The sequence below is a fragment of the Pseudophryne corroboree genome, chromosome 9, assembly GCF_028390025.1.
Source record: "Pseudophryne corroboree isolate aPseCor3 chromosome 9, aPseCor3.hap2, whole genome shotgun sequence".
In the NCBI taxonomy this organism is placed as follows: Eukaryota; Metazoa; Chordata; class Amphibia; order Anura; family Myobatrachidae; genus Pseudophryne; species Pseudophryne corroboree.
The window spans coordinates 415,987,380-416,006,733 of NC_086452.1; the positions used below are offsets into that span (position 1 = coordinate 415,987,380).

Here is a 19,354-nt window from a genome sequence, read left to right on the forward strand (position 1 = left end):
GTGAAGTATGTACAGTATACTGTATGTTTTGTGCAATATGAGCGTCCAAGTCCCTTAACGGCATAAACAAACACCAATGGGAAGGAATAGCTGCTTACAGTACTTTTACACATGAGCCTGTGTATCTTCCATGAAGTGGCGTGGGCAAGCGGTGAAGTCTTCTGCCTCCCATGCTGAGAGTCCTGGGTTCGATTCCCAAAGTGCGAGTGTATTTTTTTTCCTGACACTCACTTTATTATTATTATTTTTTTTTTCAATCTATTATAATATACCTTCAAATTCAATAGAAGTGTGCACATAGGTTTTAAATAAATCAGGGTAAATCTGCAGGAGCGACTCATTCCGCTACCTAAAATACACAGCGGCAATGAGGACCCGTAGACATATCAATTAATATAAATTAGTGCATTCTGATGCAACTAACTGTTCGAGCAACACAGTACTGTAGATCGTCGGCATTAGAGAATCTGTGTTGTACTGTACGAGAAGGGATCACTGCTACTGTACCATTTACACATCTATCAAAGCGACGCAGTTCTCTATCTGAAATTCATATACAGTACAGTATTGTGTTGTATATTTATCGTAACCTGACCTCCCTCCCTGTCTACTGTATGAACTGTGTAGGCTCCCAGGGGGGAAGGGGGAAGTGGGATGGGGGTACGTGGGGGCTAAATACTGTGTTCTGCAAAATGAGCGTCCAAGTCCCTTAACGGCATAAACAAACACCAATGGGAAGGAATCGCAGCTTACAGTACTTTTACACATGAGCTTGTGTATCTTGCATGAAGCGGCGTGGGCAAGCGGTGAAGTCTTCAGCCTCCCATGCTGAGAGTCTCGGGTTCAATTAACACAGTGCAAGTGTTTTTTTTTTGTCTGACACTCACTTTATTATTATTATTTTTTTTAATTTATTGTAATATACCTTCACATTCAATAGAAGGTATACTACTAGCCATTACAGCAGAGTACGTTACAAGCTGTTCGTGCTATTTAGTACTCAAATACAAAATACTGAACAGAGATGCTAAGCACGGTAATTTGGCATCCAGGAACTTAGGAAGGAGCTTTTATCTCTCCCCATTATACTTAGAAAGATAACACTTGCCGCTGTAGCCATTACAGCAGAGTATGTTACAAGCTGTTCGTGCTATTTAGTACTCACTCAAATAGAAAATACTGTACAGAGATACTAAGGACCGTGATTTAGCATACAGGAACTTAGGGAGGTGCTTTTATCTCTCCCCATTATACTTAGAAAAATAACACTTGCTGCTGCAACCTTTACAGCAGAGAACTGTACGTTACAAGCTGTTCGTGCTATTTAGTACTCAAATACAAAATACTGTACAGAGATGCTAAGCACGGGTGATTTGGCATCCAGGAACTTAGGGAGGAGCTTTTATCTCTCCCCATTATACTTAATACTACGGGATTTGGACGCTCACATATCCCTATCATCAGTAGACCATACTGTACCTGTAACACATTCGTTTGCATCTGTATATGCTGTATTATTTGCGTCTGTACTGTATATACTGTATGACATACTGTAGCATATTGTAGCGTAATGAGACGCACCAGTAAAGTAGTTCTTACGCTGTAATTCAGTATTGTATTTTAATGGAGACCACACGCATGCGCAATGGTGATTTTAAAAAGCGAAGTCTGGTGGATGATCGCAGGTATTACACTCAAAGGGAACACCAAACGCTCTGTGCGCCTCCCTACGACTAGGCAAGCCTCCTTGCGCCCAGGAACGCTGTGTATGACTGATCCGACTAACGCTTCAGCCAGCTAAGATAACGGAGGCTCCATCTGTACCTGTCTCAATGTCTCTTCTACCTGGGACTCTCCTCTACCTGTCTCAGTGTCTCTTCTACCTGTGACTCTCCTCTACCTGTCTCAGTGTCTCTTCTACCTGTGACTCTCCTCTACCTGTCTCAGTGTCTCTTCTACCTGTGACTCTCCTCTACCTGTCTCAGTGTCTCTTCTACCTGTGACTCATCTACCTGTCTCAGTGTCTCTTCTACCTGTGACTCATCTACCTGTCTCAGTGTCTCTTCTGGCGGCGATGAAGTTTGGCAAAGTTTGACAAAGAGCGGATTCACCGCTTATTGCGCTACTGGGTGATTTCAACAGTGCAAATTTGAGCCAGGAGCTACTGAAATTCAAGCAGCAAGTTAAATGACCAACAAGGGAAGGACGCATTCTGGATCACTGCTATACTACCATCAAGGCTGCCTACCGTGCTATCCCTCACGCAGCCTTAGGCCTTTCTGACCACTGCCTAGTCCACCTTCTTCCAACTTACATCCATAAGTTGAGATGGGCAACGCCTGTGGTCAGGTCCGTTAAAAGCTGGACAAGCGATGCTAAGCTGAAGCTTCAGGCCTGTTTTGACTGCACGGTTTGTTTGTTTTTTTAAACTTCTGCTTCTGATGTAGACAAACTGGCTGATGTAGTGACATCTTACATCAGTTTTTGCGAGGACTTGTATGTGCCAATTAAAACATCTCGCACTTTTAACAACAAGCCGTGGTTCAGTGATCAGCTGAGGAAGCTCCGCCGGGCCAAGGAGCAGGCGTATAGCAGTGGGGCTAGGCACCGGTATAAACTGTCCAGAAACTCCCTGACTCATGAAATTAGGCTGGCGAAAAAGCAGTTCTCCAACAGGCTGACAAACAATCTTTCAGCTAACGACACTGCAACAGTTTGGAGAAGTATGCAAGTTATGACCCGTTATAAGAAACCTCCTAACCCCACTGTCATGCGTCATGAACTGGCAGATGAGCTGAACAGTTTTTATTGCAGATTTGAGAGGGAAGCCCCCAGTTTTAGTCTTATCCCTAATTTGGGTAAAGATACCCCCTCCCAGGCATTGAGGGTGGGTCCAGGAGAGGTGGAAGACATGTTTAAAAGGGTCAAACATAGGAAAGTGACAGGTCCGGACGGTGTGTCACCCTCTGCCCTGAAGATCTGTGCTGTTCAGCTTGCTCCTATTTTTACCATGATCTTTCATTCCTCGCTGGAGATGTGTAAGGTTCCCTCCTGCTTTAAACGCTCAATAATTGTTCCGGTTCCCAAGAACTCAACCGTAAAAGATCTGAACGATTACAGGCCAATTGCATTAACATCGGTGGCCATGAAAGTGTTTGAGCAGCTGGTGCTGAACCACCTGAAAGAGGCGACTAACACTCACTTGGATCCTTTGCAGTTCGCATACCGTGCAAACAGGAGTGTTGAGGATGCAGTCAATCTGGCGTTACATTATATCTTACAGCACTTGGATCGACCAGGCACCTATGCAAGGGTTTTATTTGTTGACTTTAGTTCAGCATTTATTACAATTGTCCCTAGTGTCCTGCAGTCCAAACTTCTCTCCTTAGGGGTTCCTGTATCAACATGCTCCTGGATTGCAGATTTTTTGACAGCAAGGACACAGGTGGAGAAAGTAGGGAAGTTTTCATCCAGTGTGCGTTCGATCAGCACAGGGGCCCCCCAAGGATGTGTTCTTTTTCCCCTGCTTTTCTCTTTATACACCAATGACTGTATTTTGGCTGAGCAATCGATAAAAATCATACAATTTGCAGATGATACTATCATCATTGGATTAATCAAAGACGGAGGCTGCTTACAGAAGCGAGGTGGATCGGCTGTCACAGTGGTGCGGCAGGAACAACCTCAACCTAAATCCCCTTAAAACGGTTGAGATGATGGTAGATTTTAGAAGGAAACCTGCTGTCATGCACCCACTTGTGATAGCCGATAGCGTGGTGTCGTGGGTTGACGCCTTTAAATTTCTGGGGTCCACAATTTCCCATAACCTTAAATGGGGGCAAAATATAGGCTCCATTGTCAAGAAGGAGCAACAGTGGTGGTTCTTCCTGAGGCAACTCAGGAAATTCAATATTTCACAGAAACTGCTGATTATCTTCTACACAGCCACTGTGGAGTCTGTTTTATGCTCTTCAATCACAGTCTGGTATGGAGCTGCCAATGAGTGTGACAGACGGAGGCTACAGAGGGTGGTGAAGACAGCAGAAAAGATTGTTGGAGCAGTTCTCCCCTTTGTTCAGGACCTCTACCTGTCCAGAGTCAAGAAGCGTGCAGGGAAAATTGTGGCAGACAAGCTGCACCCTGGTCACGTCCTGTTTGAAACACTTCCATCAGGCAGGCATTATAGGTCCATTCTCGTCAAGTTGACCAGAACCCCAAAAAAGCTTCTTTCCACTAGCTGTCTACTTACTAAATTATGCCTAATAAGTCTGGTGCAATGAACTGCTATGTAATTGTAATCAGTGTTTTATACTAATGTATGTTATGTGTGTTTTTGTTATGCCTTTTCCTTTTGTTATTTGGCGAAGCATTGTACACCGCAAACAATTCCTAGTATACATGGTCAATAAAGTTGATTCTGATTTAAGAGAAACATTTTGTGGGGCCCTATAATATGATAGTGCCCTTGCTCAAGGTGTGGGTGTTGCAAGCTACCAATAAATTGTTTTTTATATCATTTTAGGGCCTACTCAGTGAATTAATTTAATTGAGGGATGATGCAGACATTGAATAACTGAAATATGGAACCATGAAGGTTTGTTTGGCACTTAATATTTAAGAACTGCTGTACACTCCTCTCTGGAAATAAGAGAACTGCCACCTGTTCTTAGCAATCTGTACACTGGCTACTGCCAATTGGATGGGCAAATACTTGGGTTCTGTGTGACTTTCTTTTCCAAAAGGGAAAAAGAACCCTGAGCTAAATTTTGGCACAAAATGATAAATGTCTAGCAAAGCAACCCTTCTACTAACAGTACTGGCAAGTATTGGCCTTCGGGAAATATCCTAGTTAATATCAGCTATTTGTTTCAACACTGGGACCAAGCCAAGCATGTCACATTACATGTCTACCAGAAGCAACCCCACAATTCATGGCTGAGAAATAAACACAAGACATGAAAGGCAGAGCCTATCCATTTCCATCATGGCCTTAGCAGCTACAGTCCACCAATATATAAAAAAGGATTTATTTTTCCATCAAGTAAACATGGATAAAATAATCTGTATTACAGACCGCACTTCTTAACATGAGTGATGGCAGCCATGTTGCTTGCTCTTCAAAATGACATAGCTTTATCAGTTCCAAACAAATACAAACAGTGAGAAGTCCTGGGTAGCTCAGAGCTCCTTGCTAGGGCTAATACCAAACAGTATAAAATAGTATTGCCCCCAAGTACAAATCTCACTGCTGCTTTAGATATTGGATCATTGTTTTCGAAAATGGATTTTACATTTGTTCCACCAGGAATTATAGGTTTCTAGTTGATGGACCCTGCCCTTTGCCCTTTGCACTCTCTCTCTCTCTCAGGGAAGATCACACATTGGAGAGAGATAAAGTGGAGAAGTTGCCCAAAGCAACCTATCAGAATTTGTTATTTACAGTGCATCCGGAAAGTATTCACAGCGCTTCACTTTTTCCACATTTTGTTATGTTACAGCCTTATTCGAAAAGGGAATACATTTATTTTTCCCCCTCAAAATTCTACACACAGTACCCCATAAATGACAACGTGAAAAAGTATTTTTGAGATTTTTTTGCATTTTGTAAAATAACAAAATGTGGAAAAAGTGAACACTTTCCGGATGCACTGTACTTAGCACAGTCTTTGAATTGACAGTAAGAAACGGATTGCTTATTTTGGAGAAATTTCCCACTTTATCTCCCTCCAAGGCTTGATGCACTTCACCTTTAGTTAAAGCTATATCAAATCTTGTAAAGGGGACAAGTCAGCTATTATTTTACTAGTGCACTCTATGTAATGATATCTGTAAGCTGACTGGTTGCTACAGGCAACTTCTCCACTTGTCCTTTTAGGAGGTTTGATACATCTTCTCGACTGGCTTTCCATGTGCCTCAATTCCCTGCTCACATCATGACTCTGGCCCTTGTCACATAAAGATCTCGAACATACATCACACACATGATAACCGGTCATGACCTCCTACAGGATCTGCACTGAAATACTCTGGGCTGCTGTGAACTTTCCCAGGTCTAAAGGCTAATAAACTGAGTTCATCAAAGATATAATGGAGATGAACTCATTCATTCCACGGCACGGCCGCATGTGCAATCTGGTATGCCGCTTTACCACTATTCACACCCACGATTAGGCAATGTAATGCCTATGGATCGTGGGTTGCGAATATAGGCATGCGCACGCATCACGCCAAATGAGTAGCACCCGCAGCTAGTCACAACCACAAACAGCATGGCTACATCTGTATATGCATTACAGCTAAACACATAGCACAATGGTGCAATACATATTGGGGCAGATGTATTAAGCCTGGAGAAGGGATAAAGAAGTGATAAAGCAGTGATAAGTGCAAGGTGATAACGCACCAGCCAATCAGCTCCTGTCATTTTTTAAATCCGTAATGATTGGCTGGTGCGTTATCACCTTGCACTTATCACTTCTCCAGGCATAATACATCTGCCCCAATATGTGAAAATACTTGAAATATCAACAGACAATAAAAGAAAAGAAAGAATCATTTACCATCTCCAGGAATGATGCGCAGAGTTACAGTGTTTCCAGCTTCTTTGATTAAGTTGACAATGTCCGAATGCGACTTGTTGGTGATTGAGCACCCGTTAACGGCCAGGATCCGGTCTCCCACCTTGAGCTTCCCGCACCGGTCAGCTGGGCTTCCCTCTATTATCCGACCTATTTTATGAGGCATGGCCACACATGCATTTCCGGCTTTTGTATGTCCCAATGTTTGTTAAAGTGACAAGACATCGTAGGGATAGAAGAGAAGGATTGAGAAAGGAAACAGAAGGTTTAGGGTTAATAATGCATTAAGCAAACATTATTAGGTGAGTAGTGTTGCTGAAGAGGAAGGAACATTGGCAAGATGAGATGGCAGCCAGTATACCAAAATGTTAAAGGTAAAGCTGCTAACTCTTCAGTATGAAGGGAACATTTAAGCCCCTTTCAGACATAATTACCCGTCTCAGACCCAGGACAAAGAGCACGGGTTGAAGCTGGGCTACACCTTTCACACATGGGTGATGACCCAGGTTATTCCCAGGTCATCACCCTTCACACTGGACCCGGGTCTTCTGGCATTTAGTGGGCACTTGGAGATGATCTCCAAGAGCTACTGTCTCCGGCCAATCAATTTCTTTTAGGCGTTACCGGGGTCATCAAGAGCCGGGTCGCAACTTTCAGACCTAAGCCAGGCCGTCTACTCGGGTTGCAAGCCCGGGAAAAACCCTGCTAGTGAGCAGGGTTGCGGACCTGGGGCTTTCAACCCGGGTAGACCCTTTCAGACATAAGCCAAACCTGGGTTGATGTGTGTTGACGCGTAAAACACCAGGTTCTAGGCTCATGTCTGCACGACTATAAGGTGACTTTAAAGCGACAGAGGGGGTAATTCAGACCTGATCGCTCGCTAGCGTTTTTTGCAGCGCTGTGATCAGATCAGAACTGCAATGCGCAGGCACGTCTCACAGATACAAAGCTGATCGCCGCTTAGCGATGGGTTTGTGTGAAGAATCCATTCGGACGGCCGCTCGCAAGGAGATTGACAGGAAGAAGGCGTTTGTGGGTGGCAACTGACCGTTTTCAGGGAGTGGTTGGAAAAACGCAGGCGTGTCCAAGCGTTTGCAGGGCGGGTGTCTGACATCAATTCCGGCCCCGGACAGGCCGAAGTGATCGCAGCGGCTAAGTAAGTCCTGGGCAACTCAGAAACTGCACAAACTCTTTTTGTACCGCTCGGCTGCACATGCGATCGCACACTTGCAAAGTAAAAATACACTCCCCTATGGGCTGCGACTATTTGTTCGCAGCAGTGCAAAAAAAACCCTAGCGAGCAATCAGGTCTGAATTAGGCCCAGAGTGCAAACAGCAGTATGCTGTAACTTATGCCCTATCGGAGCCCGTGCCCCTGCATGTTAAATATTGATGAATGCCTGCGATCACACAGTCTTTATTGCCACAATAAGAATCTCTCATTCTCAGGACCAAGTCTTAATATTTGATAAATTTCCCCTTCAGGCAATTTTGATAGTTTTACTAACTGAATTTAGTGAACGATGGAGCCCGTCATCCTGACATGCACGGAAACAACAAAGCAACAGCAAAAAATAGATCAAATCTATTTTTCATGCACTGAAAAGCAAAGTACTAAGCCAAAAATTAATTTGCCAAATCTATTTTCAGCAAACCCCGCAGGTGATGCACGGAGCCTTTATAAAACTGCATTTCTGCTTGGTGTTTCCCACTGGGGTCTGCTCATTTGCCCTCTGAATAAGCCCCACTAACTCCTGGAAGACAAATGGCCCTTTCATGCTTGCCAATGTTCCCTTCACCGCTGGGTGTAAATGATCATTGCTATGTGTAAGTCAGTAAGCTGCACCCCCTTTCACCTCCGACACTGAGCACTGCAGCAATAAGCAGGGGGAAAGTCTAATCACCGCAAAATAAGAACATTAAGCAAAGCCAATAGAGGACGTACATATGAAGACAACAGAGAACAGGAAGAGGAGAGGTGCGGAGAGCAAATCATGCACAAATAGAGCAATACACCAGTAATCCACACAAAGCAAATGTTTGCATTTCATTTTCTGCACTAATATAATCCAAGCTTTATATTAAGACAACGCAAATGTAACGGGGAATGTGGGAGCACATCGATTGCCTGCAGTCAGGGCCGGACTGCCCATCTGGCACTCCTGGCAAATGCAAGAAGGGCCGATGGGCTGGTCCTGTCACACAGAGAGCTGGGAAGGCCGAATGCAGTGCAGCCTACAGCTCTCTGGTCTGGCTGTTCCCCTGCCCCCCTGCTTGTCTCCATGGAAATGGAGGAGTGCTGCGAATCCATGACCCCTGACTCGCGGAATGACCCCACCCATCTCCATGGTAATGGGGGCGTGCCACGAGTCCATGCCCCACTGACTCACGGCATGCTCCCGTTGGTAGTGTCTGCACGCCCCTGTCATGTGCACGCGTGCACGCACATTGCCAGGGCCGATGTCGGCCCCAAGTCCATCCCTACCTGCAGTTATCAGAGGCAGCTATTCTGTGGTCTGAACCAACACTGATGACAACGCGCCCCATCAGCACACTTGGCACCAGTGACATCAATGAGTTTGTGAATAGTATTCATGAGTTTGGTTCCTAGCAACTGGATAGGCTGAACGTGGAAAAATATTGGTTCAAACGACAACATAGCTGCAGGTAACAGACGCTTCACATAAAAAAAAATATATACACATAAAAAAAAAAATGGGCAAACATTTTCTGAGATGGTAACATAAGTAGATGGAGGACAGAGCTGTTTAAGTCATAAGGCGATAAATCTTGGGACATTCACAGTATGAATTTGAACACGGTTGATAAAAACTTGGCTGTTTGTATATTTACAGCTGTGTCCTTACTTAGCTTTGCTCGCGGCGTGACACAGAACAGCGTAGGATGGCTTGCTCTGTTAAGGATATCATCTTGCGCTAAGGTTTCGCGAACCAGTAACGGATTTTCTCATAGCGTTTTCAATTGTGAAAAGTCACAAAAAAATAGCAAAAGAAACTGAGCAAAAAAAGGTGTAAAACAATTTAGCAGATTATGAATCATGTTCTTTGTCTACTGTTTGTCATAGATCATTGTACGACAACTGGGCTTTCCATGTTTAGCTGCAATGTTAGTCATATGGACACAAAGCAACACAGTCTAGTCTTCATTTTTTTTTGCTACTGTTTTGCTAATATTCTGTCAATCTTTTGCAGATGATTTGGTAATCTTTTACGAAAGCTGGCAAATTGCAGGTTACCGCAGATTACAAGCGGAACACAAGCCACCTTGTGATGGTGCAATGCATTGCAGTTTGGAGAACGGGTGACATCATCACCATGGCGGGAGATAGGGAGGTCTTTGACAGGCACCATTTCAGCAAAGCTAAGTAAGAACACATCTGTACCCAGAGAATGATTCTTATAAGGGGAGGAGTCATTTGCTAGAACACAGATCTCCCTGGGGGTAGATGAAAATCGTATGAGGGTACAACAGCCATCATAATGCATCGGATTTAAATCCACAATACACTCGTTTATTTCTGTAATAGTAACCCAAACCCTCTCCACATTCTAAAGTGATCTAATTATCCGCGGTTTGAAGGCTGCGACGCATCTTTTTTCAGGGCTTTTTTTTTTCTTTATTCAATATGTCTAAAATATTTATAATAATAAAACATACATTGGTTTTGCGCCCTGTTTTAAAAAATGTGCTTTGATTAGTCTCCAAGATCAATGTAAACAAAATGTTACAAGATCTTATATTTTATTTAGAGTGAAAGCCAATATGCTGATTACGGCCTCTATTCACACAGAATTCTAGGACTGATTTTATTGCTCCCGAAACACTGCGGCCGAGCCGTAAACCAACAGTTGCGCTGAAGATTTCTTAAAAATAACAAAGTTTTACTGTTCTCTTGGGGCTTCGGATGACAGTTGCCTTCTTAATGGAATAAAGCCAGAGGGGAAATAAATTCTGAGAGCATAATCCTTCAACTTAGATTTGCATTACACACAAAAAATAAAAAACCCTAACAATTTAAATGTGCGCTGTTTGTGCTGACGAAACACAATATAAGAAACTGCACAAATATCGTTAAGTCAAAACCGGTAGCTTTGGTTTTTGATTAATGGCCAGGTTACCAACATGAGCCAGGTCAGGTCACCGGATTCAAAGGGGGATAGATTTAGAACATCGGCAGCAAGTTCTCAATGTTTTAAATCTGTGCATATATCAGAGACGCACTGAGAACGCATGGCGATCCACTACTGCATCTCTGATCACCCCCGAACGGCTTGATTTTCATATACAATGGAGGCAACCAGGATCCAAAGAGTCAGCAATATATTGGACCTACCCAGGTTCCACGGCCTTCATCGGCAAAGAGAGGTGATGTGCCGGCATAGACACTCCTAGTCATACAGCCATGTTTGCAGCCTTAGCAAAAGCAAGTAAAGGGCGTGTATTCTGAGTGGGTTGGGAGAGTATGTGATGTCGCCGACTAATAGGTAGGCTAATTATTCATGCATTCTCTTGTCCCTGTGTTTCCCCTCACCCATAATCCATCTCTACAGATGCCATTGCTGGGCCAAATCCATGGGCCCTGGGAAGACCCAACAGTATAAGCCAGTGGTGGGCCCCCTAAGCAGGTCCAGGCCCTTTATATCTCCATCCTGTGCCCCTGCTTATAATAATGTATTTGTTTGACATTTTATACCAATTTATGACATTAGCGGGCTTGTCCTTCTCCGTACCTAATATTTACTGCTCCATTACTTTAGAGAGTCGCGCTGCACTTACCAAAAGTTGTTCCAGCTTCCGGCCTGCTGACGGACGACACGATGACAAACCCAAAGCCTTCATTTTCACCTCGGCGAATTTCCACATCATACGGCTGAACCACAGTGCTGACTAAGCCGCTCCCACCTCCACCTCCGCTCCCAATTCCACTGGTGGAGCCGCTGCCGGAGCTGACTGTGTTTAGCGAGTTCTGGCTGCCTTGTGGTGTGCGTTTCTCCTCTGTTAACGAGGCAGGTTGGTTGCTGCTATGGTGGGAAGATGCTGGTGAAGCTGGGACATCATTTTCTGTTTTGGGGACTAAAAAGACAACAAAAGGTACAATACTTGTCAGAAGAATAGGGGTGGGAGAGAGAGCGCCAACACAGACAAGAAGACCACAGCCCAACATATTAAAGTGAAAGATACAATCTAGCATAGAATATCCAGTTGCCTCCGGAATTATCGCAACTGCACACAAACTATTTTGCATAGTTAATTTGTATTTCTATGTGAAACAAGCCCCGCCCATAGTGATCATAAAACACGTCCGTGCGACACGGTCATGAAGAAACAGTGGAACAACTAAAGTGCACCCTATTAGCAAAATTCTATCTCGCTGTCAATATGAGCACCTCCCGCTCTCTGGAACACACTGCTAATGCTTATGCTTGGGAACCAATGGGAAGAATCTCATTGCAATGGAAAGAACCACCTTTTACAATAACTCTACATAATTTCCCACAATGCCACAGATTCCAATTCTTAAAATGACAGCGGCCCTCCTATCACAGTATGACATCACGTACTCTGATCATATTTGGAGCATATAGTGTCGACCCACCTGGATAAACTACTTTGCGCCTTATGGTTAAATTGACGTGACCTTGTTTGGCTGCCTGCTGCATGAGCTGTACTACAAGTTGATGGGACTTCCCAACCACAGCGGTTCCGTCCACACAGATCAGTTCATCGCCTGACCTCAGCCGACCGTCTGCATCGGCTGATCCCAGAGGTACAATGTGACCTATGAATATCTGATGGGAAAAGAAAGACCATTAGCCAGGGGGCACATCTCAAGTAACGATACACTATGGACAGCTGTGACTTGTAGTATGCATAGTACACTAGAACAGGGTGGTGCTGTTGGATGTGTTAGTGCTTTTCAGGGCTGTAGCGGTCTATTCTCAGAGCTTCTCTTTATATAGAAAATTGTTGGAACTTACGGGGGCTATTTATTAATATCTTTTTTTTTTTTTTTTTACAGAAGCATTCTAAGCATTTTTGCATTCATTTAGTATTTCCCAGATGTATTAAGAGGGTAATACAGTAAATATCTCAAATATAAATGTGTCCTCATACGCTATTGCTGCGCACGTCAAACAGCCCCTCCCAGCGCACCATGTTCCGCACAGCTGCTAGCGTCACGTGTCGTTTTTGCCAACGCACCAGGAGATTGTCCTGATTAATTTGATGTGACACTTGTACGTGTGTGTGTGACTGAGTCTGAATCTGTATACGACGTGCAACGATGCAGCGGCCGGGGCTTTTTTTCCAAGCAAAGTTTTATTGTGTTTCGTATACAGAGTTAGTCGCACGCAGATATACAAGTGTCACATGTCAAATGAATCAACACAGGGGGTGATTCAGTACGCATGTGGAAAATGTGTCCTGCGTTTGCGGCGCAGGTATGTGAACGCCTCTTCCTTAGTGACAGGTAGAGGCGTTCGCGGGGAGGGACGCGGGAGGCCAGCGCTTGGAAATATGGTGTAATGTTGCCCCCATTTTCCGGAAGTGGCGAAGCCAAGGACTGTGTTCCGAGACACAGTTTCCTTGGCCTCGCAAGCTGCCCTGCGATGGCAAGCCTGAGTAAGCTACCTGCCGTTGCAGTTGAACATTGCGACCGATGATACAGGAGAAACTTAAATGTGTTCCAGAACTCCTTGTAGAACAGGTGGCACTTGATATGCCGGCTGTCGGGATCCCAGCACCGTAATCCCGACAGCCGGCATGCCGACGACTATTTTCACTCTTGGGGTGTCCAAGACTCCCCTGGAGGGAGAATAAATAGCGTAGCGCGCCGTGCCCGCAGCGTGACGAGCACGCAAGGGTCTCTTGTGCGCTCGCCACGCTGTCGGTATACATAAAAAGACTTGTGTATCATATACATTGTAGCTAACAGGGAAGTTTCATTCCCGAGCAAAGTCGGTGGGAGCTGTGATGGACATAAAGTAAAAAAAATAATTTTTTTATTACACATACTGTACAGTACTAATGTATTGGTGGCACTCAAAGGATTAGTCACACAGCATATTATTATTATTACCATCCTTTTTTGACAAAGCGCCAACATAGTTTGTAGTGCTGTAATTAATTAAATAATTAATAAGATAGCTCTGATACTTCAATAATAGACTGGGCACCAGAATTGGTCCTCCTATAGCATATGCAAATACAGTTTGTTACCACTGTATATTGGAAACGCAATATGATGATGCTACTGTATGTGTGTACGTGTAGGCAGGTTGGTGCTAACGATAAGGAAAGGGGAGTACTTTATCCCAGGCGGCATATAGATATAAAGGGCAGAGCATCTTACTGTATGAAACACACTTCAGCCAGTCATCAGAATTCGACCTACACCCCAAGCAGCCAAAGTACTTACTGGTTCCCCTGGCTCATTCCCGCCAAGAATTCTGAAGCCAAAACCAGTTTCTTTCCTCCATAAAAAGATATCATGCTCTTGAAAATCTGGAACTTGAAAAAACAGATAACATAAAAAGGAATGCAATATTATTTTACATGCAAAAAGCAAGAACAATGCGTGGCATGAGGCATTAATTTTTAACTGCTTTCCACTGCGCGGAGGAGATCTATGCGAGCGCTTGAGGGAAGAGATGGCTTGCTGTTCAGCAGCCTACTATAACTGCCGGACTGACTGGCCTGCTGTCTGAAACTCTGTTTATTTATGTTGCCGTTATACCACACCGCGTTTTACACAGGATAGGCAATCATTCACATCAGCCCCTGAGCCAGTGCAGCTTTCAATCAATATTATCTAACACATGGGCACACAAATACACTAGGGTTCATTTTACCCTCCAAGACAATTGTCTCATACTTGTCCGCTCTCCCAGAACATCCAAAAAGCACCCGAATCTCATGTGGTTCTCCTGGGCTCCCGAAAGAGTGGGCAAGTCTCCTGGAGGCTTCCCGCCATTGTGCTATGGCTGCCCACTCCCCCCCAAGTGAAGTTGGTGGTTCAGGTGGCTGAACATGATTCACACTGACTCACATCATCGTGACCCCTCCTCCCGCTTCACAATGTCGGTATTCGAGACGATGAGTAGCAGGGGCCAGGCCACACTGATACAATCATGCCATCACCACCCACTTTGACATATCACGCCCACCTCACTTTGCTGCGCCACCTTCCCAGAGGGAGCAACCAGAAAGTCAGCAAGTATGAAGAAACTGCCATCTGTGTCTTTGGAGAGTGGGAAGAAACTGGGGTAAACATGGGAGAACATACAAATTCCGCACATACTGGGCCCTGAACAGAACCAAACCAAGGACCTCAGGGCAGCAATACTAACCACCGTGCTGTAAACATTCCTGAGAACTTAGCTTATTAAAGTGCCAGAGACCAGAAACATCACTGAGGACCTTCATATTGCATAATCAATATTCACGTGGCGTTGGTTCCTATTAAATTACCAGGCTACAGTTTCATGCCGCCCACACAAAACGGGCACATTTACCCAGTGTAGGCATTGAGGGCTCTTTGAGGCTCATTTGGCTTTCCTGCAGTAACTGTATCTTTCCAATAGCATAAATGACTCTAAACTAATGTTAGATATGGGCTAATGAACCTATTTTGTAAAGGGGGTTCCATTAATCTGGTTACGGTGACCTGACAGCAATGGAGGTCATGGTGACATGAAGGCAAAAAAAAAGAAAAATAATTATGCAAAATATATTCACTTTGCACTGCTGGCATGCACACAGTATATCCCTTTATATTGCATTATTTTTTTCCAAGATATGCTCCCCAAAAAAAACCATTGGATGGAGCTATAAAAATAATCAACGCTACAGGATCAGCAGAGAAAAACAATTCTGCCAATTATTGTGTTGGGTCAACTAGCAACATAGTAATATACAACTTATACTCCCAAAAACATTATTTAGTAGCTGCAAAACCAAAATGCCATTAGCCTACAATTAATAAAACAAGCTCTTTTCCGTGCATTCCCGATCAACCAATTGCCAGACTACTTTGTGCCTGCCAACTTTTGAAATGTTATCTTATTTGTAATTATAAATTACATTGCAGTGTTTCCCCGTTCTACTGAACAATAGGAGTCATTCTGAGTTGATCGCTCGCTAGCTGTTTTTAGCAGCCGTGCAAAGGCTATGCCGCCTCCCACTGGGAGTGTATTTTAGCTTAGCAGAAGTGCGAACGAAAGGATCGCACAGCGGCTACAAAATAATTTGTGCAGTTTCAGAGTAGCTTCAGACCTACTCAGCACTTGCGATCACTTCAGACTGTTCAGTTCCTGTTTTGACGTCATGAACACACCCTGCGTTTGCCCAGCCACGCCTGCGTTTTTCCGAACACTCCCTGAAAACGGTCAGTTGACACCCAGAAACGCCCACTTCCTGTCAATCACTCTGCGGCCAGCAGTGCGACTGAAAAGCTTCGCTAGACCTTGTGTTAAACTACATCGGCCGTTGTGAAAGTACGTCGCGCGTGCGCATTGCGCCGCATATGCAGAAGTGCCTTTTTTGCATCATCACTGCGCAGTGAACATTTTCAGCTAGTGATCAACTCGGAATGACCCCCAATGTCTGTTAGATTTCAGGTGGTCATTCCCCGGACTCTTCTCTCATACATTGAGTTTATACCGGTTAATCTCATCATTCTTCTGGTGTTAAGAACAAACCTTAAGAGCCATTATGGTTCTTATTCATCAGTTAGGTTCTAAAGCAGTCCAGTGTTCCTTGCGCAATTCCGAATATAGGGAGTAATTCAGACCTGATCGCTCGCTAGCATTTTTTTGCAGCGCTGCGATCAGGTCAGAACTGAGCATGCGTATGCACCGCAATGCGCAGGCGCGTTGCACGAGTACAAAGCAGATCGTTGCTGTGCGATGGGTTTTACGAAGAATCCATTCGCACAGCCGATCGTAAGGAGATTGACAGGAAGAAGGCGTTTGTGGGTGGCAACTGACCGTTTTCAGGGAGTGGTTGGAAAAACACAGGCGTGTCCAAGCGTTTGCAGGGCGGGTGTCTGATGTCAATTCCGGCCTCGGACAGGCTGAAGAGTTCGCAGCGTTGTCCTGGACAACTCAGAAACTGCACAAAGTTTTTTTGTACCGCTTGGCTGCACATGCTATCGCACACTTGCACTGCTAAAATACACTCCCCAGTGGGCGGCAACTATGCGAACGCAGGACTGCAAAAAACAGCTACGAGCGATCAGGTCTGAATTACCCCCATACTGTATACTGCTTCAGTGCAAGTTGCTACCCCTTCCCCAACAATGCCATTTATTTTTTTAATATAACAATTATTTCTATTAGTAATTATAATCAATTCACCCACAACTATGGGGAACCAACCCTGATAGCGCATACTTAGTTCAGCTTTGTGCAGTGAGAGCATTAGCACCTAGTGACTCTATAGGCGGATTCCTTTTGCCTAAAAATGGCTGCCTCTGTTGTGCATAGGCACACTTTAAGATGGGGATAATATTTGTTATTCATCCGCGCCTGTTTTCTTTATTTAAAATGTCAAAAATAAGCAAACATTTATTATTATTATTGTTATTATTATTATTGACAACAACAGTTACTTCTATAATGGCAGCATATTTCATTGCGCTTTACAATTGGGAACATACAGTAAAAAAAACCAAGACTGGGCGCTAATAGATGTGTATCCTTTGAACATTAATAAGCATGGTACTTCTGTGACATCTGCCTGCTGTGATTGTCCCAAGTACCTTCCGCAAGGAACTAAGGGGGAGCTGCATCAAACGTTGGAGAGAGATAAAGTACCGCCCAACAAGCTCCTAACTGCCATGTTACAGAGTGCATTTGAAAAATGACAGGAGCTGATTGGTCAGTAATGTATCCCTCTCCACAGTTTGATGCATCTCCCCTTTAGTTTTTTTTAAGGGCTTATAAGCAATAAACATCTTGCCTTTAAGATGGCTGCATCTGCCTGTATCCAATGACCACCAGTATAGCTCAAAATGCTATTCTGTTCTCAGACTGCACTCCTTTGCCAGCTAGCCTATGCAGACTGATCCAGAGTGAGGAACTAGTGGGAATTAGGTTTAGAAAAAACAACCCATTGTTCATACATACCAAACCAATCGTTTTTTTCTTTTGACTACCAGATTGGTGCACATTTATATATGTAAAAGAGACAAATTATTAAAAAGGTGCATACAACACATTAAAAAAAAAACCTCTTAGCAATGATAAATTATAATTAACAGGTTAAACCAGAATCTGTGTGCTACAACAGTACTCTCACAATTAAGCAAATGTGTGTGTGTGGGTCTATAGGGACTGTGACAAATATGTCAATATGCACTTGGGTTAGAAATTGGTCAGATAATAGGGAGCAGCGAGTTGTGGTAAATGAAACTTCTTCAAATTGGACTGAAGTACTTAGTGGTGTGCAACAAGGGTCTGTACTTGGACCACTACTGTTCAACTTTTTCATAAATGATCTAGAGGTAGGTCTAGAGAGCATGGTATCAATTTTTGCAGATGATACCAAACTGTGTAAGGTTATAAATTCGGTGGGGAATGCCAAGTCTCTTCAGAATGATTTATTTAAACCTGAAGCATGGGCAGCAAAATTGAGAATGAGGTTCAACATAGACAAGTGAAAGGTAATGCACTTTGGTAGCAAAGAAAAAAATAACACCTACATACTAAATGGGGTAAAATTAGGGGATTCTGTACTGGAAGACTTGGGTGTTCACATAGATAACAAACTTAGCAGCAGTACCCAAAGTAGGAATGCAGCAAACAAGGTATTAGCATGCATTAAGCGATGAACTGATGCAAGGAATGAGAGTGTTATACTGCCATTATATAAATCCCTAGTGAGGCCACATCTTCAATACTGTGCACAATTTTGGGCACCATACTACAAAAAGGATATCCTGGAACTAGAAAAGGTTCAGAGGCAGGCGACCAAACTGATTAAAGGGGTGGAGACGCTGGAATACGAGGAAAGGCTTGCTAGACTGGGAATGTTTACATTGGAAAAGAGGAGATTAACACTTACAAATATACATAAGAGGACCATGCACAGAGCTTGGGGAGGATCTGTTTTTCATAAGATCGACACAGAGGACACGTAGACATCCGCTTAGGTTAGAGGAGAGGAGATTTTGCACAAAGCGGCAAAAAGGTTTCTTCACAGTACAGACAATACGTGTTTGGTATTCTCTGCCTGAGAGAGTAGTAATGGCGGACTCGTCAATACTTTTAAGAATGGGCTAGATAAATTCCTAACGGATAAGGCTATACAGGGTTATGGTGGGTAGATCACGCACTATAGTTAACAAAAGAGGAATAAACACAACGGCCGACATTGACAACAGATCATTTTAGTCTTAAAAATAATACAGTGCAAGAGATCATAAATAGGTTTAACTCAATGGACAAATTGTATTTTTTTCAACCTCAGAAACTATGTTACTATGTAAATGTTATACATCTTATTCAAATGACATACAGTTGAGTCTCTGCAAGTGCCTAAGGCCACCCTGGTTGCACCTTCTACCACACACAATTATACAAACAATATTCTTTGTGGGGGGGTGGGGATGGGGGTTGTGTGTATGAAAATGTGTATAAAGCTTAAATGTAGAAGAATGACTGAACTAAAATAAGGAAAAGAGAATGTATATTATTCCAGGAGTATAAAATATTGTTGCTATTTATTTTTTTATCTGTAAGGAGAAAGAGAACATG

The 19,354-nt window shown here is 43.7% G+C and overlaps 1 protein-coding gene across 1 annotated transcript in view; it reads right to left on the bottom strand.

The window, feature by feature from the left end:
• The window catches only part of MAGI1 (membrane associated guanylate kinase, WW and PDZ domain containing 1), an 809,094-nt gene that overhangs the window by 31,304 nt on the left and 758,436 nt on the right, over positions 1 to 19,354 (bottom strand). The window contains exons 15-18 of the mRNA XM_063940923.1: positions 14,017 to 14,108; positions 12,196 to 12,388; positions 11,376 to 11,672; positions 6,561 to 6,764 (exon numbers count right to left, since the gene is read on the bottom strand). Coding sequence (XP_063796993.1) covers positions 6,561 to 6,764; positions 11,376 to 11,672; positions 12,196 to 12,388; positions 14,017 to 14,108 — 786 coding nt within the window. The remainder of the gene's footprint in view (positions 1 to 6,560; positions 6,765 to 11,375; positions 11,673 to 12,195; positions 12,389 to 14,016; positions 14,109 to 19,354) is intronic.